General features: G+C 32.8%; 4 protein-coding genes across 4 annotated transcripts; 2 read left to right on the top strand and 2 right to left on the bottom strand.

Annotated features, from left to right (window-relative positions):
- The first annotated feature begins 403 nt into the window (after nt 1-403).
- LOC122606108 (probable CoA ligase CCL5) lies at nt 404-2,883 on the top strand. The gene is made up of 4 exons (XM_043779073.1): nt 404-1,801; nt 1,874-1,941; nt 2,019-2,121; nt 2,650-2,883. Exons 1-4 carry the CDS (start codon nt 404-406, stop codon nt 2,773-2,775), a joined length of 1,695 nt encoding a protein of 564 aa, XP_043635008.1. The 3' UTR covers nt 2,776-2,883.
- Nucleotides 2,884-3,424: 541 nt separating this feature from the next.
- LOC122603338 (acyl-CoA-binding domain-containing protein 4-like) lies at nt 3,425-8,655 on the bottom strand. The gene is made up of 14 exons (XM_043776012.1): nt 8,548-8,655; nt 7,881-7,986; nt 7,710-7,787; nt 7,490-7,609; nt 7,329-7,398; nt 7,168-7,229; nt 6,921-7,060; nt 6,675-6,801; nt 6,381-6,495; nt 6,182-6,270; nt 5,759-5,842; nt 5,093-5,386; nt 4,608-4,667; nt 3,425-3,781 (listed from the first exon to the last, which is right to left on the bottom strand). Exons 2-14 carry the CDS (start codon nt 7,974-7,976, stop codon nt 3,617-3,619), a joined length of 1,500 nt encoding a protein of 499 aa, XP_043631947.1. The 5' UTR covers nt 7,977-7,986; nt 8,548-8,655; the 3' UTR covers nt 3,425-3,616.
- A 6,098-nt stretch (nt 8,656-14,753) lies between these two features.
- On the top strand, nt 14,754-15,128 carry LOC122604850. Its single transcript, XM_043777711.1, has one exon. The coding sequence runs from the start codon at nt 14,754-14,756 to the stop codon at nt 15,126-15,128; it is 375 nt and encodes a 124-aa protein (XP_043633646.1).
- A 6,634-nt stretch (nt 15,129-21,762) lies between these two features.
- LOC122604008 (probable small nuclear ribonucleoprotein F) lies at nt 21,763-24,784 on the bottom strand. Its single transcript, XM_043776889.1, has 4 exons — nt 24,683-24,784; nt 24,320-24,445; nt 23,980-24,044; nt 21,763-22,089 (listed from the first exon to the last, which is right to left on the bottom strand). Exons 1-4 carry the CDS (start codon nt 24,686-24,688, stop codon nt 22,020-22,022), a joined length of 267 nt encoding a protein of 88 aa, XP_043632824.1. The 5' UTR covers nt 24,689-24,784; the 3' UTR covers nt 21,763-22,019.
- Nucleotides 24,785-25,972: the final 1,188 nt, after the last annotated feature.

Genomic DNA, 25,972 nt, shown 5'->3' with positions numbered 1-25,972 from the left:
TATATTGGTTAAAAATTTTGTATCAAGCTTTTTGTATGCCGCTAATCCGCTATAACATAAGCATAAATAATTTTTCGGACTACACATTATTATATTGGTTAGGGACAGAGCATAATTGAAACAAGTGAACATAAGACAAGAATGTGCGGACAAATAAATCAAGTATATCCCTATTTTAAATAATGGACATTCTATCGAATGTACCCTTTTTGCACAAAATTAGCCGGCCAGTGATGATGAACGACAACTATATACGTAAGTTTACGATGATAACAATGCACATACAGACATGTCTATATTGTACCTGTTACCCGTTGGACTTGTCATCGTCAATTATCTCATATAAGAAGCCATTAGGAAGTTCATTCAAAGGTACATTGAAATTCTTAAGTATCTAGGGAACATGGACACTACAGTAGAAATACCTGTTAGCCAATCTCTGGTAACGGGTCAGAGAAAGAGGAGCGGGTTTGACTCCCAGACAGGAATCTACCACTCACTCGACCAACTGGGGAATGAACATAAGATTCCTACTAGAGCCAACCTTGATACTGCTACATTTGTGTTGTCACAGTTTCCAGAACCGTACCAAGCAGAGTTGACTGTCGCTCTTATAGATTCGGCCACAGGTCACAAAGTCACCTATGCTCAACTCAAACAGTCAATCTACTCGTTGGCGACTGGGTTGTACTATGGACTTGGTGTCCGGAAAGGTGATGTCATTTTTGTGTTGTCACCTAATTCAATCCTCTACCCAACCATATGTTTAGCAGTATTCTTGGTTGGTGGAGTCCTCACCACGGCTAACCCACTTAACACCGCGTCAGAAATAGCAAAGCAAGTGCTCGACTCAGGTGCAAAACTAGCCATCGTGGCTCCGGGCGAGACCCATAAACTGGTGTCAACTAAAGTGCCTGCCCTTCTGACTTCTCGTCCATCTAGCGGAGACGAACTTTCAGTAGAAGAACTTATAGAGTGTTGTGAACCGATGGAGTTGCCAGAAACCCAGTCAACTCAGTCAGACACAGCGGCAATATTATACTCCTCTGGGACCACTGGAGTGAGTAAAGGGGTACTCCTAACCCATTCAAACTTCATATCTATCATGACACTTCTAAAATGGTCGAATGACAAAACTTCGGCTAAAAATGATGTTTTTCTATGTTTCATACCCATGTTTCATATCTACGGTCTTGCTTTTTTTGCTTTGGGCCTGTTCTGTTGTGGTACAACAACAGTTATAATGAAAAAATTCGACTTTAAAGACATGCTAGAAGCGATACAAGTTCATAAGGTCAACAATATTCCGGCAGTTCCTCCAGTTATACTCAGTCTGGTCAAACACAATGACGGTGGATATGCCTTGTCGTCTTTGAGACGAGTGGGGTCTGGGGCTGCACCCTTGAGTAAGGAATTGGTGGATCGGTTCAGAGCCAAGTTTCCATGGGTGGCACTGAGGCCTGGGTATGGGCTAACAGAAAGTTGTGGGGCTGCAACGGTATTTATTAGCAATGAAGAAGCTAAAGCTCATCATGCTGGTTCGGGAGCTTTGCTACCGACTTTTTGCGCTAAAGTTGTTGATTATGAAACAGGAAAAGCTATGCCCCCTTTCGGAGAAGGGGAGTTATGGATAAAGTCACCGACTGTTATGAAAGGGTATTTAGGAAACGAGGAAGCAACTGCTGCAACCATTGACTCAGATGGGTGGTTGAAGACTGGAGATCTTTGTTACTTTGATGAAGATGGGTGTCTCTATATCGTTGATAGACTAAAGGAGCTCATAAAACATAACGGGTATCAGGTATTGCAGCTCACCGAGTCTGTGTGTGTTTTGAAATGCATATACGCTGAACTAACATTAATTATTTTACAGGTAGCTCCAGCAGAACTGGAATCCATACTACTCGGCCATCCCGAAATACTTGATGCAGCAGTTATACCGTGAGTTTGTTTTTGTGCTTGTGTCTATGAATGCATGTGAAACTTTTGGACTTTTTAAAACTTGAGAAATATTGTAGACTTGAAGATGAAGAGGCAGGAGAGGTACCTATGGCATATGTAGTGAGAGCAGCTGGATCACAACTCGGTGAAGACCAAGTCATTCAATTTGTTGCCAGTCAGGTTCGAGTCAACTTCCTGATTTCCTCTAGAGAAAAAATGAGACAGGTTGGATCGTGGGTCGAAAGCATGTTTGGGCAAAATGAACAACTTTTTTTGCACGGGTCATAGTAGGTTAACCTACAAACACTTTTCGTCATTTTTGGGAAGAAAAAACTCTAGAAAGGATTGATGCTTTCCATATAATAGCTTATTATGTATTTGCGGTACCAATGGAAAAACACTAATAGAACTGTGTAGGAGGTCGTTTGCATTATTGAGCGACTTTCAACCCGTCTGACCAGTTTCTTTTTCTTTTAGGCAAAAAATTCACACATGTTTTGTCCCAACTATGAATTGAACCGACAAGCCACTACCTCTTGGTTAGCAGGCTCTTCTGGTTAACCAGTTCCTATTTTAGCAAAAAAGAAATTATCCAACCCATAGGAAAAGTTTGAGATAATAAAAACCAATCATTAGTAGATGAGTCAAAATCATGACCTATAACAGCTGCATCATGATCTTCTGACTCCACTCGATTGAATCTTTCAGGTGGCTCCATTCAAGAAGGTGAAGAAAGTTTCCTTCATAAACGTAATACCAAAGTCAGCTGCAGGCAAGATATTGCGAAAGGATTTAGTAGCACAAAGCAAACTGTATGTTCGGTCAAAACTTTGACCACCAAAAAGTTTATAATATGGATATACCATTATATTGTATTTTATTATACTATATAATATATATACTACGAGTAGATATCAATAAGACCAGAGAGATGTCGGTAAACAGGAATGCAACTTCTATGTACAAGCAAACATCACATGCTTTGGCACTTTGCCTATCTATCCCTGTGTAATATAAAATCTGCAGATAAAACGTTAGCATGCTTTTGCCATCAGAAAGCACTAAAACTCGCATTAAAACTTTGGACAAAGATAAGTGTCATCATTCATTTTTCCATTTACATTTCCACAATTTGTCCAAAACACTCGATTTCACATAGTGTGATTCAATCTGACTCGCTGCAGAAACAAGCTAACCATGTGAGAGGGTTGAGAAAATTGTGTACTCTTGGGCATTTAAACTGTACGATAGCTGAAATGAACAATTCAAAGCATAAAATGATTTGTCATTCACCGAATAAAAGAACAAGAATTGGCCTTTCAGTTAGCCTAAACACTTACACTAGTATCATTTCAGGGGGAACAGAAAATAAGCCACATATACCGAAATAAACCCATAAAAACCAGTTAAAATGCACAATCAGATCATTCTGCCAGTCTCTTTTGAAAAAGTCAAATTATAGAATAGGATTAAGTGAATAGAGTTGAGCCCAAAAAATAATGAGATATCAAACTTAAATAGTAAAATCACCATTAAATGGTTACAAAATGGAGATGTTAGTCTTGTAGTTGGAAGCAATTGAAGAACACTGTGTATTGGACTATTTGACTTAGAATGAATGAAATTTTGTCTTGGATAATAAATTTGCAAGATTGATACTATACATATCACCAATCTATCCGGCTATCCACCTCCAAATTCCACCTGAACCTTCCCGTTGGATTGTTTCGGCATCTTCCACATCCTGCTCCATTGTTGACTTTTGGGAGCGAAGTGCTTGAACCTCTTGCTCAATGGATTGCATTGATGATAGCTTTTTTCGTAGATCTAAGATCTGGGCCTGAAGTCACCATAATGAACAAATTGTAGCATTAGCCACCAGCAGATATATTCAGGACTGGATTAAAGTTAAGAAATTGTATTATATACACTTTTCAAACACCAACAAACAAACAAATTATCTTAACTATGAGCATTCCAACAATCATTCCCGCACATAGTTCATAACTTACATAACATATACTTCAATGTTGATTTACAGAGGCAGCAAAATGGCAGATCAGGTAGGCTAGATTCTAGATAACCCGTAATGGATCATGGTCAAGCATGGTGACTTTCAACTGCGAGTTGAAATGGGTTGGGTTGGGCTGTGCCATCCAGTAATACAACAGATCAAATATACCAGATATCATGAATATGTAACATGCAAAAATTGACTTAAAAAATAATCTGACCTTTCTAGAAAATCATTTTAGGAGGTTTTTATGCATGTTCATAAAGTTGGGACGAGCTTCAACCCGTTTGACCCATTATCTTTTGAGTTAAATCCTTTAGCTTGACATGTTAGGGATAAAACACAACGCATAATGTTGATCCGTTCATAAGTAAATGGGTTAAAGTTGCTACCTCTAAATTGAATAGTTTAGGACCAAAAAAAGGACATCATGTTGTAACGATTAAACTGACTTCAAACAAAAGGTAATGTACAAATTTGATAAAATAAAAAATAGTGGTTGCATGACTGCATCCCAAGATGTAAGTGGTAGTTTTCAAGGGTAAGCTAATATCTATGTCTACAACCATGAAAAAGAAGACATATGCTATAAGTTATAATTAGTATATAGGTTGTTCATTAGGGATAGTAAAGAAGCAAAGAAAAAAAGTACCTCCAGATCATCACATCTTAATCTCTCGGAAGTCAGTTGGCCTTGAACAGAACGCAGTTCCTGCAGTAAGTTGACAAAAAGATAAGTTGAAGTTGTTACTTGAATGATAATATTAGCTACTAGCTAGTAATATAATATAGGCAGCAATTTTCACCAGTTTACTTATGATTTGGTTGGACAGAGTTATTATTAACCTTAATAAGGCCAAATACAAAACAAACCCAAAGGTGGCAATTTTAACATACACAGCCTCCTAACTCACTTCAATCATAGATTAAGATTATTACTGTAATAACTCTAGTATCTTAATCATACTAAAGGCATCACTTATTCATTAATTACTAGAGTGATGAACAAAAAATGTTTTCGTGTCAACCCAACCCTTTTTGGACCATTCTAAAAATAAGTTTTAACCGCGAACCTGCTTTGACCAATAACACAAGCCACCCATCTTACCAAATCTAGCATATGTCAACTAAATATACCTTGGATAAGTCGACATGAGTACCATTAAGTTCCTCGAGCTTTTCCTTCAGCACCACATTTACTGCTTTAATCTCTTCAATGGATAAATTCAATGTTTCTTTCTCTTCTTTGATCACATTAATTTCAACTGAAAGATCGACTTTAGGTTTTAAATCGAAAGTTGTGAACTCTAAGCTTTCAGATTTGCCTAGGGCATATGCTGTAGTTACAGAAGCTGCAGCAGCTGCAGCAGCAGGTGACTGAAAAATCTTTGGATGTATATAATCCTTTGGAGTAGGTCTCATCACAAATACCTTTGTTCATAGAAACCACAGAGAGCATATAAGAAATTGGTTTCACTGATGGACAGGTAAAAACCACCTCCAGGGTGCCTAGTGATTATCGTCCCGACATCTTTACAAGAAGTCTCAGGTTCGAATCTTGCTAGGTAACATCCTGGGGGTGACCAAGGAAAGATTCAGAAACGGCCACGGGATAAACCGGTTAGGCCGCGTACATCTGAATCAAAAAGACTAGCCCTGTCCGGCTAACCTAAACAGGTAAAACCTCATCCGTTTACCCATTTTTTTATGAACTGGTAATGAGAACAGGAAGTGAAGTAAAGTCTCAGGAGGTTGATTACATATAATAGACTGTTTTGGAAGAAACTATAATAACCACAATACCTCATTGTTGTATTTCCCATTATAGCCCCCAAAAACAACCAAAATATGTGCACCATCGACTAATGCTGAAGATACAGTTAGCCCCTGTTTCATATAAAAAGAAGAAAATTAAATAGGACAAATGCAAGCTCAGAACTATAACTTTGAAAAAGAGTATTCAAGATAACAATGAAAAATATCTATATACAATATTACAAATAGTTATAACAAGGTTCATTCATTCCAACCAAACAGAAAGATCAGAATGTAAATGACCAAATCGGAAACCACAAATATGGTACAACCTCAATGAGTATGCCACTCCTATGACAAACTTGGTTTGGTTATTATGATATTTAGGTACAAAATTTTTAGTGCTGGAAATTCTCCAAACAGTTGTAACTTGTAAGCAATCAAATTTAAATGAGGACATAAAATGGCGACCTCACTGGCGAGTGGATCTCTTCCTGTTACATTTGTCAAAATAGAGATAACAAGCTTGGGCATATCCATCACCAATGTCTCAGAGGCACCTGCAACAAAAGATCATGAGTCATATTGTGGTTCTATATAGAACTGAGCGCAAACTTACTCTTCAAACTTATTATTGGGAAAGCTTATTGAATCTTAGTTACATTTGTACCATTTTTATTATCGCCACCACCAACTATAAACCACTTTTCATCAATAGTGACCCCAGCATGGCCTGCCCTAGGAGACACCAAATCATCAGGAATCTGTGGCTGGGACCATTCTAACTGCACAAATAGAAAATGTATGACTGTCTCCATATCTGGTAATCCAGTGTGGTTTGAATATTTTTGTCTTCTGGTATGGAGTATGCTTCTATACTTGCTAAGGATGTAGATATATACATAAAAAGAAAAAACAATTTTTCAAAATTAAAATAATAGCACAAGAAACGACAACCACTTACTGTCTCCAAATCCAGCACGTGGAGATCATTGAAGAAATTGGAATGGGTACAGCCACAAAATATTTGAAGGTAGCGGTCTGCATGCACGGTAGCAATATGATCAAACCTCGGAGCTGGAGGAATCTGTCTATCAAAGCAGAAGATATCAATTCAACATTTCAACGTGGTTCTTGGGTTGCCATACATTCTGATAGAGAAAAAAGAATATAAAAAAATAAAAATATAATTCATGTAAAATATACTAACATAGTCTCAGGAATACTCCAGTTCATTGTCTCCAGATCAAGAATGTGAACATCATTCAGAAGTTTTCTATGTTTATCCTCTCCACCAAACATTATGAGCTTCGAACCAACCACCGAAACAGATTGTCCACTACGAGCTACCTAAAAGATTAACCAAAAAGAAACTAATGACCATTTTCACTGATTTCTGCTCATTGAACTCCATGGTACAAACTGTGCATGCATATAGTATGAGGTTCGTTCATTACCGGAACTGTTCCAGTGGCTTCCATCACCCCATACAAGTGTGATTCAAGATCAATGAAACGCACTACAATTTAATCAATGACGAAGGAAGTTTCAATCAGAACTAGACACCTATTTGAGTATTTGTATCAAAAGTCAGAACAATTTCTTTAAGGAAACATACCTGTCACATTTTCAGAGGCATCGTTTGAAATATGACCACCAAGCAAGAGGAGCTTGTTCCACCACTTAACCTAATAAAAGGGCATCATAGTTCAGTGAAAACAAACTAATACAGCTACAGAAAAAAAGAAAGTTATATAAAATGTCACATGGATAACTCACCATACTATGACCAGATATTGCAGGGAAACTTTCCTTAAGTGTACTATCTTTAACATGTTCAGAAGCTGAACTTGTGCTTAATTCAAGTGTGGACCAGCTTAAAGTCTTCAGGTCAAATGCCTGCCATTATAACCAGTAACCACTTCATTGGTAAACCTACAACGAAAGACAAGATCATTTGTGTTTAAGCAAATATTCGTTGGCCTAACACTAATGATACCTGAACATCAGATAAATATCTCCCGTTACGACTTCCACCAACAATGTATAGCTTTTCATCAACGACAACTGCAGCATGCTACAATGAAAGAAGACAAACCAACAAATAATTAATACAAACGATGATCATTTTGTTGTTTCCGTGGTCCTAACAGATAAGTTACAATCAAACCTTATATCGAGCGGACGGTCGTTTCCCAGCTACAGGGAGAGCAACCCATTTGTTGTATTCCAGATTTGAACGCCAATCGCCGCTATCTGTACCCATATTAGCTCTCCTAAAGCATAACAATAAGCTATGTATAAGACTAACCAACTCAACAATGATAGTAACAAACTTGCAAGTGCCACAAAAAATAACAACCTTCTCCGTCCGAAAACGATCAGAGGTTTTAGCTAGTTACGTTGTTCAATAAATATAATCAACTCGAAGTCAAGATGACTCAGATGCATCAGCAATGTTTTAAGATAAGAATGAGCAAAGACATAAGTTCGTAATTAGCCGAACCATTCTAAGCTAAAGTAAAATCCTACAACCCGAATCCGAACCTTTTTTACTTTCTTACAGATTAGATACTAAGCTATTATATATCAAAATTCAAAAGCATTGCTGAAAGTATACAATACTATATATATATAATTATTCAAATATATATATTCCAATACAATGCAATCAATATCCTCAATATCTAAGTTTCAATTGTATGGATCAAATTACAAGAAAGAAACAGCAGATCATATAACACTACTATTTTAATAGATACATAGTTTATATATATTATATAAATACAATGAGTAGAGTTAAAATTGGAGACAGTGATTCAATGAATCGAGTGTACCGGAATTCAGGCGGCGATCGTGGCTGTCGGTGCGATGACGTTGATCTGTGAAGAATGTAGTCGTCGGTTGTAGTAATACTAGTTATTTATGGAAAGCTGAGTAAATTTGAAAGAGAGTGGATGATTGATTATCTATGCTTTTGCTCGGGAAAATTCAGAAAAAAATGAAAAATAAACGGCGGTTAAAAAGTTAATGCGTCCAACCATAGTAACAACAATAATAAAATTAAGTGATTGGTATGATAAATCTACTATTTTTATACATTCTATACTTGTACAGTAAGTTATAATATATGTATAATAGAGGAGAAGTTGTTTGAAAACTCTTAAAAAAAAAAAACCCAAAAACTACTCTACACTCTTGGATAAAAGAAAATAGATGGATAAGATTAAAAATAAAAAACCCATCTCAAAAATAGCCGTTAGGCTAACCCTACAACTTCAAACCCTATTGTACCCGCTCTAGGCTTTAGGGTTTGAAGGTCGAGGGTTAGCCGATAGGCTAACACTCGGGCTTCAAACCCTAAACCCTAGAGTGGGAACCCTCATCCGTTTTAGGTTTTTAGGGTTTAGATTTTCTTGGGTTTTTAGAAAGTAGCCTCCCCCTCAGATTAGAAATTAAGCTTTAGGGTTTGGTATATAGGGTTTTACAATGCGTCCTCATCATTTTTGAATTTTACAAGTAACTTACCCATATGTAGTTTGTACTTACCCATGGGCAGGTTATACAACTCACCAGTTCCAGGTCTTTCCTACACATGTGTAGGTTGTACTTACACATGTGTAGGATGAACGTGATGGGAAAAAAAACGAAATTTAAAAAGTAGTCAAAAGTATATCGAATCGCATCTCTAATGAAAGAGGACGAAATTTCAAGACTACCCATGTTTTTTTTTCCGTCTAACGATGTAGAGTTTGTGAGATAAAAGTTTTTTAATGATTTAGATATTTTTTGATTTAATAAGAGGTTAGAGAAAGAGAGTGTTGGACAATTTTTTTAATAATGACAAACATGCCCTTCCTGATCTCGATGAATGGAGGGCTGAGATTGGTTCTCTCGTTCTTTTTTTTTAGTGGTTCTCAAAATAACTCACCCCATGTATAGTATGATAGATGTATCAAATTTTGTGGTATTATTATCACTCTCTTGTCATATGGGAAGTGATATCCGTACCACAACAAATGATAAAAATCTACCACATTAAGAGACGGAGCCATAGAATCCATTGCGATGGGGCAAATTTTATAATCGTATGTCATACTCATTTGTAGGGTCGGTCCTAAGGTTTATGATGCTAAGAGCGAGTTCATCGAAAGATACCATTATTAAACTAGTAATCCAAGATATATCATGACATTTTAATAAATAAAGACTATTTTCTTTTGTACGAGTGTAAAAACATTAATGTAAACGTGTATATCAATTTTTATCATATATACATTAAGAGTGAAAAGTTTACAGCATATTTGTTTAGAAGTTTATGTTTATAAAATATATAATCAATATTACCATATAACTAAATGATATGATTTAGAAGTTTATGTTTATAAAATATATAATCAATATTACCATATAACTAAATGATATGATTTGGATTTTACCAAAATAAATAGAAGCATATACTACTATGATGAGGTGAGATAGGGAGTAAAATTTATTCAGCAAATACTTTATCCATAATTATATAAGTTATCAAGTGAAGGGATAAAAATGTAATAATGATTAGGGCTTATATTTGCTGCAGCAACATGAAAATCAGGGGGGATGTGTGTGATTTACAAATTTAAAAGGGTTAATGTGTAAATTTGTTTTTCAATCTATTCTTGGTTATGGCTGCAGTTGGTTGCAGTTGACTGCAACTTTCATTTTCCCTAATAATTAAACAATAAGGATGAATTATAAATAAAATGCAAGAATACAAAATATATCTAAGTCATCTATTTCATTGAGTCTATCTTCTTCATTTCCCTCCTGTAAAAACTTTTTCAGCCATTAATTTTTTCGCAAGCTTTTTTCTTTTTTAATTATCTTTAACGCTTATATATCCATTAATCTAAAACATCAATCCTTCCTCAGTAAGTATCCCATACATACTTTTAGAGGTAAAATTTTAAATCTATTCTTTAATAATATATTTTTTTAATTTTTATATCAAAATTGGGGTGGGGGCAGTTGCCCACACTGCCCCCAAGCTAAATCCGTCCATGTCCACATATATACATTACTGGCTCATAATATGTGCTGTAAAACATGTACAATGTGATGAATTAATCAAAAATAATTTCCCTTGTCATATATGTAACTTACAATTTAATGTAGTAAAACAATAATAGTGTGTCAATTTTTCCATAAAATATAATCAATTATGAGATATCAATAGGTCAAAAAGTGTGATGTTGGGTTTACAACACCCGTTCAATACAAATGTCGCATACGTGAAAAGTAAAGTTATTAGAATATCATTAATGGTGAAGGTTATGAACAGTCACATTTTGTCTTAATCTGTCTTTCTAACATAAATATTGAAACTTACTATTACAAAACAAAAGGATAATTTGGTTCAGTGGTTGTAATCATACACTTTAGGAGAAAGGTCTAAGGTTTAAAACCCTTCCTCCATCTCTTTTATTTTTTAAAAATTATTTTAAATATATATTGTTTTGCCACTTTTACTTTTTCCTTTGTTTTTCTGCCCTCCTATTTTTTTTTTTTTATTAACATTTATTTTTTATACACTTTTCCACACTTAACATTTTGCTCTTTTTAAAATGCTAGGTATATATTTTATTCAACTATTATATATTTTGTTTTTTTTCTAAATTTTTTGAACTTTTTTTCATAATATATATCTTTGTATGTTTTCTTTATCTTTTTTTTTTCTGTAATTTTTATTCAACATGTTTTAGTATATACCTATAATTATTTTGATATTATTATTATTATTTTATTTCATTGTTAATCATATAAAACATGTATTGATTTTTAATTAAAGTGGGTGTGGATTCAATTTTAGTAAACTACTTTAACGTAACTGTATTAGTAAAATAAACGTAATTGCAATAATTGAAGTCGCGCAACGCGCAACCCAAATTTCTAGTTACAAATAAAAAGAAAAATCATTTGAGTCATGTAAGTTATATAAGGTATAAGATTACGCTCTTAAGCTCATTTTGGCTAAGTGTATGAATAAATGTTTAGTTTTAAGAAGTGGATACTTTGACTGAATTTATATATACTAAAAAGGTATCTGCGCGTTACAACGACATCTTTCAAAAGCGATAGTTAGATAGTCTATCGCCGGTAGAGTGAAGAGGGTGATTGTGTGATGGTAGAGAATGTTTGTTTTTTCTATGTATGTGAGATAATGTTGAGTTAGAGGATAAGGGTCTTTTGTGTCTTGACAAGAGATTCAATAGATTAATGGATAATAATAATTATTAGAGTAAAGACATATTTGGTAATTCAAAAAAAAAAATTATAAAAAAAAATAGCATTTGATTAATGAGGGAGTAAAGATAAAGAGAGATGTTAAAAGCTAAAGTTGACCCATTTGGCCGAATTGATTACACCGTATAGTGTTTTTTATGTCACGATTAGTCATGACTCGTGAAAGTTTTATTAACAAATATGATTACTGACATGTATGGACATTGTCATATTATATATATCAAATCTATATGTGTCATTACAATTTATACAACCAAAATTTTGGCCATGAAATTTATAGAGATGTATTATTAGAATAATTTTATGGATATACTTATTTAAAGTTATAAACACTTAATGGTTATAATTATATAGTTTATAAAAGTGGTTTTATTTATATATGTTACAAAACCATACTTTAATAAAATTTTACTCATTTTATTAATTATGAATATGTTACAAAATTTGTTTATATAATTATGTAGGTTATAAAAGCCACTTTAAGTAATTGCATGTACAACATGCATAAAAAAGATATACTTCATTGAATTTAATTAAGATAATTTAAACATAACTTTAGATAGATATACATTATGTGTAATATATTATCAAATGTTGAAACTTAATTTTGATCAAATAAGTCATGCATTATAATATAGTATAAAAAATTAAATAGTAGTGTACATTGAATGTAATTTTATCCAATACATGTGTCAAAAAGTGATGGTGATCACTGTTTAGAGTAGAGTTAATGGGTAAAAAAAATTGACATTAGAGTGGATTGAAAAAACATATTTTTAGAATGCGTCAACCAAGACTCGAATTCACGTTTAGAGGAAAAAAACAAATGAATAGCATTTTGGTACATTTCTGTAACTAAAATTATTGTTAATCAGATAATGACAGAATAAAAAAAAATATATATGTTCTTAGTACATTAAAATTAGTTTGAGCTATGATTATATACGGGTACAAAACATGTCCTTACGACATTAAAATTAGTTTCCGAATCTCTACATTCCTGAGGTGTGACCTTCATGAGTAAAGGGGGTCTATAAAAAAGGACACTTTACAAGTAATTTGTTCCATAAATTTATGATTTTTAAAACTATATAGTAGTAGACTAGATTTTAGACCCGTATCTAGTGTACGATATTATCAATATTAGATCTTCATACATTTAAGTCATAAAAACTTATAATTTTAAAGAAACACAGTTTTAAGTGTTATATTTTGCAAGTTGTAGTACAATAATCATATGTTCGTTACTGTCATTATTAACTTAGACATATTGATGGCGCAGGATCACAAATATTTTTTTTCATATGTTAAATTTTTTTATTTAATTAAATGATTGTAAATTTTAAAAAATTCTCTCAAATTGATGGCAAAAAATAAATATAAATTAAATATTTAGTATTAAAAAGTGTAAATTATTGATGGAAAACAAAAAAGTGTAAATTAATGAGACTTTTTCTACAAATTAATATAAATATTAATGTAATAATATCTTTGGATAATGATTATTAGGATTTTTAGTTTGTAGTTTATCTAAATGATGACATCATCAAAAGCCAATTTGATGAAATCGAACGATGTGATTGGTTAATTAGTCATTAGTTCAACTGTCTTATACTGTAGTATATATTAAGATTAAGATAATCAAATTATTACTTCATATGTTCGTTTGATCAAAAATCCCGTAAAAATTTTTGTGGTTATTATATCCTTCGAAATTAATAACACGCAAATTTACTTTTTTATTTTTTAACGGCAAATCTACTTTCCTATTATATACAAAAAAAATAAAGAAACACCGGTAGTTCATTTAGTAAAGATTTTTTTTAGGATTAAATTTTGGGTTTTACTAACCTAGAACATTGGTTAAGTTGTATTTAGTGAACTCAATATTTCTTTAACATCTCCATGTTTCTTAACTATTAGGAAGAGTTAAATGCATGTTTTCATATTTTAAGATATATTAAATTCATTAAATGCACCTTAATCAATATCTCGGGATATCAATAAGAAAAACCCAAAGTTGATTCTCAAAAAGAAATTTCTCGATAGAAAATCTTTACTAAATGAACTAATACCCATTTTTTTCTCTTTACTCAAAACATTTTAGATCTTATTTATGCTATGTCTTAAATAATTACGCATATATTTTTTTTCTCCAAAAAGCCCCTTTCACTGTATTTATGATTCCAAAAATGCTCTTTCACATACTGCAACCTTAAATTACTATATCTATCCTTATAATAAATTGTCACTCCTAAAATAAAACTTTGCCACAACTTGTGGATATTATGCTTGTTTAACAAACCACAAATACTCCTTCTCTTCGGTAAACAAACCTGGAAATTTCATAGAAGTTGAGTGTTCGATACGTAAGTAAATACTACAGTAATAAATGAGATGTCCATGTCCATATCTTAATTTGCAATAGTAGCTAGTGGCATAGGAAAATGTCAAAGTCATTTAAAGTATTTAATTTTCACGAATTCTTTGACAAAGATGTCTACTCTTTGCAACAAGAAACTATTGTGTGAAGGCTTTATCTTTAATTAAATCTAACGACTAAGGACAAAAAACAAGACTTACAACAAGAACAAACCCCCTACACACAATAACAATATTGTGTCTTACACGATTCATCTTGCTTCCTATATACTCGTATATAAACTCATCCATTGCTTAATTTGTTTAGTTTCCCATCATTTTTGCTAATTCCTTTTATTAAACTCGATCTTTCTCCTCGTATATACATGTACGAACGATGGGAGAAGAAGAATTTGAAGAATCGGATGTGATATTTTTGGAAGTTCATGAAGTATGGAATAAACAAGATAATTATAATATGTTTGAGAAGCGTCAACATAACATGTTAAAGAGAAAAAGAAAGAAGAAAAATAGATTATCCGTTCCAATTAGTATCCCCGAAAATAAATCAAACTTGTTTGTTAGTGAAGATGAATCATTGGTTAAATCTGACATATTTGAAGACGATGAAGAAACAATAACTCCACCCCACATAATATGGGGTCGTCGAAAACATGATGAAAATGTAGCATATTCCATATGCACGGAAAGAGGAAAGACCTTAAAGTTAAGAGATTTTATTTTCAAAATCACCGGATTTCTTGATACTTGATAAGTTGATATTGTTACGTATTATTTATTCGCTTCGGTCAATAAAATATAGTGTATATGTACACATATATATGTTGGTGACATATAATCCTTTGAGTTCTTAAAAAACATTATCAAATTTAAACTATATAACCTTCTTAATGTATGTTAAATATTCAAGTTTGTACTGCAAAATCATCTTATATGGTGCCAACGGGTTTTTTTTTATAATATATGTATATGAATAATATACTTACTATCTCTGTCCATTATACATGTCTGGTATAAAAAAAATCAACTTACGATATGTGCAAAGAAATTGGTTAACAAGTATTTGACTTTTCTTTTACCATTATACTTTTAGTTATTCAGACAGCTTATATATATTTTTGAGTAAATTACAAAAATCACACCTGATGTTTGTTCAAAACTACGCTGATCATACCTATAATGTAAAAATTACACGAGACGTACCCATCATTGCCAAAAACTTACACTGACCATACCTATCACTAACGGTCATCTATTTGGCCGTTAAGTCAAGTCATGTGTCGTGCATGTGAGGTATCAAAATCATAATTTTGTGTATAATTCAGGTATCATCTGTGTAAGTTACCCTAATAAAAAATTATTAAGATATTTATATTTATATTTCATTTATTAAAGTTGGTAGATATTGTATATTAAATTCTCTCTTTCTCACACACACATATATATATATTAAAAAACCTATTTTAAAATAAAAAATTTATAAAAAAATGTCATCAAATGATATAGATTTAGGCTTAGGAATTTTAAGGTTAGACTAACAGCTAACCCTGAAACTCAAACCCAAAATGCTACAGGATTGCTAATTTGAGATATATTTTAAAACGGTGACGAGTCTTCGACTTTGATTTACCCCTCTAATATGAGATGGATGTCATCAAACCATACGAGAAAATTATATTGCTTTTTTATATTTTTCTTTTTGTTTTGTATCAATAAGGTTCTATTAAAAACAATAAATCATAAAAAATAAAATATAATAATACAAAAGTGAAAATTTTAGTGGTTTTTATAATTTTCATCCTTGTTATATTCACTTTACACGTATAACAAAATAATAATGACATATATAATAATAAAATAGATTTTCGACCCGTGTCAAATACACAAGTTTACATTGTTATAAAGATTAGATAATATTACAATTAGTTTTAAAAAACTTATATCAGTTATTATTCATTATCTATTATATTAGATTTAATGGTAAAAAGTATAAATTTGTGATTGAAAACAAAAAAATGTAGATTAAAATAATTAAAAATTAAGTATTTACTGAGGGTAAAAAATGCAAATTATTGAAAACAAAAAAGTGTAAATTAGTGATATTTTTTCTACAAACATTAAATTGTAAAGTATAATATTTTAGTATATTTGGATAATGATTATTAGGATTTATAATTTATGATTAGATTAATAATGACATCATCAATTTCCAATTTGATAAAAACGAGAGCTATAATTGGTTAATAAGCTATTAGGTCAATTGTCTTTTAGTATAGATAAAAATGCATTCTTGTATCAACTATTTTTCCTGATACATTTTTCATTAAAACAAAACTATTTTTATTTTCATAATAAATTTTATATTTACCAAACTTAATAATTGAAGTATAAATAAAACTCTAAAGTTCTTAATAATTATTTTTATGATGAATTACAAGGATAATACCTAAAGTATGCACGAAATTACGGTTTTCATACCTCACATGCATGGCACGTGATTTCACTTAACGGCGAAATAGACGACCGTCAGCGAAAGGTATGGTCAGTGTAAGTTTTTGGCAACGATGGGTATGTCTCGCGTAATTTTTAAATTGTAGATATGACCAGTGTAGTTTTGAACAAACCTCAGGTATGATTTTTGTAATTTACCCCATATTTTTTTGTGTATGTTTAAAATAGCACTTACAGTATGTTTTTTTTTTAACAGCAAAGGTATGATATATTGAAAGCAATAACTAGCAAGAAGCTAGTAATAATACAAATACAAGGAATAAGAAACACAAAGAGTAACTAGGTAAGCAATAACTAGCAAGAAGCTAGTAATAATACAAATACAAGGAATAAGAAACACAAAGAGTAACTAGGTCCATTACACTAAGTATTCCAATCAATCTCCACTTTATTCTCTCTATTTGGTATCCATAAGTACGTCATCCATAAGCACTTATAGTATGTATGTATAAAGTAAAAGGACATAATAGAAAATCTATACACACGTATAAAGTGTAGAACAATTTGGTAAGACATACACTATTAGGGGTAGGCCAGAAGCTCCTCTGCCTCCTCTATAAGGTCTACTCAGTATTTTACTATAGTTTAACTAAAAAAGGAAATGAATTAGACTTGGCTTATTAAGCTTAACGAATCTTGTTACCATTGGACACTTTCACCATCTTTGTGTCCATTGTTAGTTATGATTTGTTATACATCTAGTGTACTCAATAGATTGCCTTAATGTACATTTGGGTGAGTCTGTGTTGTTTAGTTATGATTTGTTATAGGGATGGGCGTGGGACTCGTACCGTCCCGTACCGGTCCCGGTACCGATGGTACCGATCCCGAAATAAATCAAAAGTGGGTACCGATCCCGGTCCCATTTGAACTGGTACCGGTACCGATCCCAAACGGGACGGGACCGGGATATCGGTACCAAGTCCCAACAAGTCCCGTCTCCAATAGTTAGTCCACCAATTTAAATACATAATAGAATATACATAAATTATAACACCATGACATACAATTACATATCCAAAATAAATCCAAAAGCAACCATAGGATGAATGTATACTACATTACTACAAGAACAGAACTACAGAAGGCATAATGTGACCAGAATGTGACCAAGTACTTGCAAAAAAATTGATCAAGCAAATCAAAATGTAACTAGGCAGCAGAAGCCTTGCAAAAAAACTGACCAGGCAGAATGTGACCAGAAGCAAAAGGCCATTTAACCCATCCAGTTAATTGGCATCCTAAAAAGTTAGTCATGTGCTTCTAGCTGCTAGTATATACAATCATTGTATTGTTCCAAAAATTACATCAAGCCTTCTCAAAAAAACAAAAATAACCCCATAGAAGCATCATTCTTCGACAAGTATCTGTTCTTTTCCTTTATCGCTTTGGTTGTTGATCGCTTCTTCAATCTCTATAAATATATCAAAAAAAATTAAACTTAATATTGGTCTCACAAATATAGCATACAAACAAAAACAAACAGATTTGATTTTTACCCATGGCGATGTCATCATCATTTAGGATGTCGTCAACTTGATCCATAAATATAGTGTTATTAGACTTTCTAACCCAATCTTGTGTGCATATCAACGCTTCCACTATGTTTGTTGACAACCTTGTTCTATAGGAGTCTAACACACGACCACCCGTACTAAAAGCCGACTCAGATGCGACTGATGAAACTTGGATTGCCAAAATATCTAACAAGCCATAATAATGATAATGTTGATATATAAACAGGGTGATTATAATTTTAAAGAATGAAAATGTCAACTAACTTACCTCTAGCCATGCGAGAAACAATTGGGAACCTATTTCCATTTAGCCTCCACCACTTGAGTATGTCAAATCCGAGTTTAAAATTCACCTTTGGCTCATTCAGATACCTTATAAATTCAGTTTCCACCTCACCCAAGGTATTTCCTTCCGCTTGTAGATAGTCGGCAAAGAAGTCATTCTTTCCTTGAGATATAATGGCATCTTCTTCGTTACGTGTTTCTTGAGATCCCGAATTAGCAGTTTCAAACCTTGCTTGGTATGTTTTAAACAACCTTTCCAGCCTACTTTCAACATTCTGAATCAAAACTCCCACCATCTTCTCAATGACACTTTTAGACATTGGATTTTCATTGGTTGTCTTGTTCATAAGAACCACTCTAAAACAATGACTAAGAAAACCCGATTTCATAGTGGGGTCCAAGATAACGGCAAAGTAAAAGTAGTCATTAAGCTTATCAAAGCTTCCCCAATACTTTTTAAATTTTTCTCTTATATCACCAAGCATAGTACAAAAATCAACGTCGGTTTCCCACACACGTAAATGGTTATCTACATCTAGGACTTCTCTAATAAAAAGATGTGATAAAGGCTTTGAAGTTGCTGAAACTGTTTCCGTTTTATCTTTGAACTTTTCTAGAAATTTAACCATTTTTTCACAAGCTTTGAAGTCATCACGATCGGGTATTCTTCCTAAATCACGCTCATAACTTGGATCCGCACTTTCATACTTCGAAAAGACTTTCTCTAGGGACACGGCAATCTTCAACATATCATAGGTGGAATTCCACCTTGTTGGACAATCACCACATAAGAACTTTTGCGATTCAAGTTTTTCTTTTTTCATGCATTCTTTAAACTTTGTTATTCTTTGTGTTGAATGCCTAATGTACTTGACTGCCCTTTGCACACAATTTACATGATACACTTGATTGCAAAAGCCATCTTTCACAATTAAATTTAAGATGTGTGCCATACACCTAACGTGCAAATTTGCCCCCTTATCATACAAGTTAGGCAACTTTTTCAACAAGTACTCTATCGCCTTATCATTACTAACCGCATTATCAAGCGTGATCGTCATGACATTTTGAATTCCCCAACCATTTATACAATGCAACAATTCAAAACCTATGTCATCTCCCTTGTGACTTTCAATTGGTCTAAAGTTAATAATTCTTTTATGCATCACCCAATTTTCATCAATAAAATGAGCGGTGACTACCATATAGTTCACTTTTTGACAAGAAGATGTCCATGTATCGGTAGTCAAGTGAATGGTAGTCTTCGGGTCACTTAAATAAACAAATAGTTTATTTCTTTCTTCTATGTAATATTTAGCAATGTCCTTGGAGAGTTTATGGCGTGATGGTAATTTTACCTTCCCATTCAATCGGTTAACCAACTTAACAAAAGCCCAATGTTCTACAAGTTTAAATGGTACTTCCGCACAAACAAAAAATTCTAGTAAAGCTTCCTTAATTGCTAAATCATCGTGTATCCATACATTAACACTACTACCGCCCTCTCCACTGGTTACTTTGTTAAACACTAGGTTGGATTGGTTTTGTTTTTTAGCTCTAACTTTGGGATTTACTTCACAACATTTCAAGTGTTTTTTAAGACCAGACGTACCATTTCTCTTTGTGTCGGCTTTGATAAACTTTTTGCAATGGTGGCACTGTCCGTACTTCTTTTCCACTCCATCATCTTCCAATTTGTAAACTTTGTCAAAGTATTGCCAACATTCAGACCACTCTTTTCCTTCTTGTTGAGTTTCTCGTTTTCTTTTCAGTTTGCCTTCTTTGTTAGGCTCCATTGTTTCTACCTCTTCGTTAAAATCTTCCAAATCGCCATCAATATCATCTTCTTCAAACTGGGTCTCCTCAACACAAGTATCATCATCCTAAACAAAAAAGATTCACAAATTAATACGGTTTTGTTTGCTGATCATTTAATAAAAAGTGAAAACACATGTTTGTAAATTTGGTCAAAATACACTAATATGTAATGTAATCACTAGTCGAACAGAACATATAACAAGGTGCCGTCATGATTAAAAAATCTTTATGATCTAACTAGTAAATTAATTAGATGAGAATATGAGATGGTATAAAATATTTAAATAAAATTAATCTTCAATATCATGTTAAACGATTATAAGTACGATTAGAATTAAAAGTATATAAAAATTACATCTAACTCTAGCTACTTAAATAATGGAATTTCAGATGGCCATCGTGATTAAATTACTGTTGCAAGAACAAAAATAAACATAATAAATAGATTATTTAATTACAAACTTACTTTGGATGATTCTTTCATATTTTGATTTGAGATGAAGAATTCAGGGCTTGATGGATCGTTCTTACTGTTGGAATTGGGAAGGGTTTTTCACTTTTTAGATTTTGTTGTTGATAATTTACCATGGGAAGATGTGAAAGAAAGTCATTTTTTAAATATATATATTCAACTAAAATAAGTAGGAATTTGGTGCTGGATTAATTGAGTAAATTGTAAACATATATTGGCCAGATAGTTGGGTATTTTATTTGGGTTAAATGAAGTCGGTACTAAGTGGGACTAAATGGGATTCGCGGGATTTTCCCGATACCGATCCCGACTAGTCCCGATCCCGAAAACTTAAAAAAGTGGGTACCGGTACCGATCCCGACCGGGATTCGGTACCACTTTCCGGTACCGGGATCGGGACGGTACCGGGACGGGATCGGGATTTGGGATTTTTAGCTCATCCCTAATTTGTTATACATCTAGTGAACTCAATAAAATGGTATCAGTTTGTTTTCTAACACTCATTGTCTATTATTTAATGCATCTTACCCTAAAATATAAGGTAATTAAAAAATGAGCATTTAAGTAACTTACTTTTCTACATGCCAAACTACTCTACCAAAAAGCTTATAAGCCACCAAACATACCAAAACCGACTATTTTCAGTTATTTTTGTATTTATTATTTTTTTAAAACCAGTCCCCGATTGAAGATATTTTATAAGTTCAATTATTTTATTAATCTGTTTTGGAAAAAAACAGCTTGCCTTCCAGGCAATTGTGACCCTCAATGTATAATCTTACTGAACACAAATCAAACTTTTTGGCTACATAAAAGAAAGAAAACTCCAGTACAACATTATCTGATACACTCGGATCAAATATAAGTCTAAATGAATTGACATCCACCCAACTGAACTTGCAGCCAATAAAAGACTTTAGCATTCTAGATTGAGTGTCACTTGGATCATAACATCTACAGGTACTTCAGTACTTCCATACAGAAACAAAGGACGTGAAAATAACACCGATAGACCTAATATAGCAAGAGCATAGACTTGCTAGTCATGGTCCGCATCCTCAATTTCTTCATCCTCTGGTACACCTCGTAGATAGAGAACGTTATTACATCTGCATATCCAAGTATCCAACACACAAAACAGTTACTTTTTAGCCAAGGATACATATACTCAAAAATGAATCATTTAATCCTTTTCCAAAATCAACAAAAGACCCATATTTGATGCACGAGTACAAGTCATTAATATAAAGGTTAAGGCCAATCTATCAGAAAACCATTCCTAACAATCAAGAGTATAAAGGGCCTTTTTTAGGTCAATTCGAATTTTGTGGAGAAAACTCAAGTAGTGGTTTAAGAAGAGACGAGTCAAACGGGTCCAAATTGATTGAAAACCTGAGATGTATGCAGTGCATAAAACTTCCTAAGTCTTTAATTCAAAATTGAACTTTTATTAAGACAATTAAAAAATTAGAACACTTTTAAAATGCTAATTCTACCTACACAAAAAAGCATATAACTTTTTTACCAAATGTGTGTCAGTGCAACCTCGATAGACACTTTTCAAACCACCTCTAGAGTCTAGACCACAAGTATATAGAAGAATAAAAGATATTAGCAAAATAAGATATAGCAACAAGATTTCTTTTCCTTTTTCACATATGTATAGTGAGACACAAACTTCAAAAGGTACAAAACAGTCGTACTTCATGTCTAATGTCTTGCAATTTCCATCAAATGAAAACATAAATGACAATGTGAAATTACAAAACGAACAACTTCCACCACCCTCAGAAACTAGTATTCAATCTATAATAACAAAACATTTTTGAAGATACAGCTGGTTTGTTAAACTTGCCTAATCTTGTTTGTAATACATGATATACATAATAAACTTTATGATGTTCCTCTAGAAGCATTAAAACTGTTGCATTATTGTACACATATGAAAAAGATTGAATGCAGGGTAATCAAAGTTCAATAATCAAAGTCGTATAACACTGGCCTCAGCTTAGCCATTGCCAATTTAAAAAGATGCAGGTTAATCAAAAGGCTACACATGTCAATACAGTAGGTTAAATTTTCAACCAACTTTTTTATTGGTTATTTCTAACTTAAACATCCGAAAGTGCCTAACACAACCAAAAAAAAAGGAAAAAAAAAAGATTAAACATATAGAAAGAACAGAGTTAAGGGATCAAAATATGTCAACGTCCACCTAACCATTGCCAATTAAAAAGGATGTAGGTTAATCAAAAGGCTCTCAGTAGATGCAAAATTTCAGCCAACTTATTTTTGGTTATTTCCAACTCAAACAACCAAAAGTGCCTAACAAAGCGCAGATAATGAGCAGGTTAAATAACTACATATACAGGGTAAAAAGATCTAAACATGTCAAAAGTCCAACCATATATAAACCCCGGCCATTAAAATTATGGATTACTGTCACAATGGTTTTAATTTTCGTAATCATTAAGACTACATGTGCAAAATAAGAAGAAGAAAAACTAGACAATTATATAAAACTCATACGATGCTGCCCCATTTTGACCTGTAACATATAAGATAACTATCTACCAAACTGATTTGACGGATTACCCAACCCACCTGGTATGTTGGTTGCCACCTCTAGCACTCAAAACTCGTACGAGAGTATAAGCACTTTGAAGTTCCCATAACATTTCCTAAAAGTTCCACTATATTAAGACTCAATGAGTTTAGCCATAGGTTAATAGAGCAAACAAATATATTATGCTCCTTTATATCATAAAACGATATAATACAATTTTTGGGATCAAAGAAGTTCGAAATGCTCTAGTTTCTGAATTAAAAGATAAGTTCCTTTCTTTTCATTTACATAAAACTTAAGAACACAAAGTATATAGCATCTTTCTTTAATCTTCATTTCATTTACGTTTCCTTTAGAACAAAAAAAAACTCGAGTATAGAATGCAAATGTCTGCCCTGGGACTTTAAGAAGCTTTAAAGAAATTCAAGCATACCTGATTAAAATCTCTCCGAGGTTACCAGACAACACGCCGTCAATGTATTCTTCAGAGTTTGCCAACTGAAAGATAAAACATGAACTAATATTAAAATCGCAGTGTATATCATGACATGTCAGGCCTTTTCAAATTTTATAACACACGTGAATAAAAACACAAGCTACATCTTGAAACAAATAACTAATGCTTCAAGTATGATTACAAAAAAGTATCATATAGCCTTTGAAAACATAATGGCTGACTTTAATTCTAATCAACAACCTGTTTATACTAAACATATATAGTCGGAATCAAAAGCGATACTGAACGACAAGTTAAAAAGTTAAGAGTATAATACCTGCAAGTTCATGTAAGAATCAACAGAGACAAGAAAACCTTTATATTCCATTCCCCATTTAAGTTTCACAATGACGGGCTTTCCGGTCAGATTGTTCAAGAAAGGCTTCGGGTTAACCGGTACTGTCTGCAAATTATTAAGCAGATTAGTCCTCAGAATTTATATCGCAAATAAATAAATATATATCACACTGGTAAAGATATTAGCCCTAATTTTTCAAACTGATGGATCGAACCCTAACTAAACGATACATATATATATAGAATTGAATGTATATGTTTTCCATGAAGATAAACTATTTTTTAACAAGAATGAAACAAAAATTTGAAATAATAATTAGGAGAATTGAAAAGGGAAACTTACGGCCATATTCGATTTGCGAACGAACAGGGGTTTAGGGTTTTTGACTTGAGGGAGTCAAACTAAAATAGAAAGGCGGTATCCATAGACTGGAAGATTTTACGTTTCTTTCCCTCTAATATTGTTTTATTTCGATTTTGATACCTCTTGTTTTACAAAGAAACATGGGCTTCGGATTTTCGGTTTGATTATGGAGTCGGAGTGAGAATGGGTTCTGTAACCCACTGTCTTAGATTTTTATCTTTTTTTTCTTTTAAAGTATGATTCATTCACATTAGTATTACTATTCCGCAATTACGGAATAACACAAACAATTACAATGATTATGTTACATTAGAAGAAGTCTAATCCTTCCAACTAGCTAATATCATCATGTTTCAATCTACTTTTGTACTACAAAAACCCGATTGCCTTAACTTCGATAAACATGTTGGCAATACTCATCATCGACCCTTCGAAAACCTTCTCGTGTTTCTAGTCTTCCAAAGACTCCAGGAAGTGACAAAACCTGAAGCTTTTTTCATCGTTTATCCAAGCTCACCTTGTCAGAATTCTCTACTAGCTCTTTGAGAGTGGAGATGCTTAGATTATCGGATTTGATACTATTTTATATATTTCCAAAATCGTTAATTAGACAAATGTAATGAAAATGAAAGATATGCCTTCATTCTTATATTCTTAAATTAAATTTAGAAGAAACATCCAAATGCTTTAATAATACCAGTTATTTCATGATTTCATCTATTTTCTGTGATTATATGTGTTCGGTATTTATGGTAGTGATATACAATCTTGCTAAGATCGATACATACTATAGAGAATGTGTTATTTTTACTAGCATATGTTGGAATTATGAGACGTGTTCAGTTTGTCTTTATTTATAATTTTTTTTACAGTCAACAACAATATAAAAAAAAAATCTAAAAATGGTAGGTCAGTGTACAAGGTTAGTTGTTGAAAAGTGATTAAAGATAGACTTTTCATTCTGATGTAACGTTGATCAAAGACTAGTGGTGATGGTAGTGCGAACAGAAGCTGAAGAGAAAGGAGGGTCTGTCCCAAACAAGGATGTTGGTGAGTCAAGTGAAATTGTGGTTGAAAATTTGAACCCTGGAGCAGATTCATCAGCAATTAACGTTGCTTCTGGTAAGAATTAAATCCATGCTTTAAGTGTTATACATGTCACCGTTTGATCTTCAATCAAGATATCTAGAAATATAGGTATCATCACTTTTACTTCACTATGAAATTTGTGCATGTATTGGTATGAACCACATGGGTTTGATTGGCTTA

This window comes from Erigeron canadensis, chromosome 6 (assembly GCF_010389155.1).
Source record: "Erigeron canadensis isolate Cc75 chromosome 6, C_canadensis_v1, whole genome shotgun sequence".
NCBI classification, from domain to species: Eukaryota; Viridiplantae; Streptophyta; class Magnoliopsida; order Asterales; family Asteraceae; genus Erigeron; species Erigeron canadensis.
This window is presented reverse-complemented; position numbering and strand designations above follow the sequence as displayed.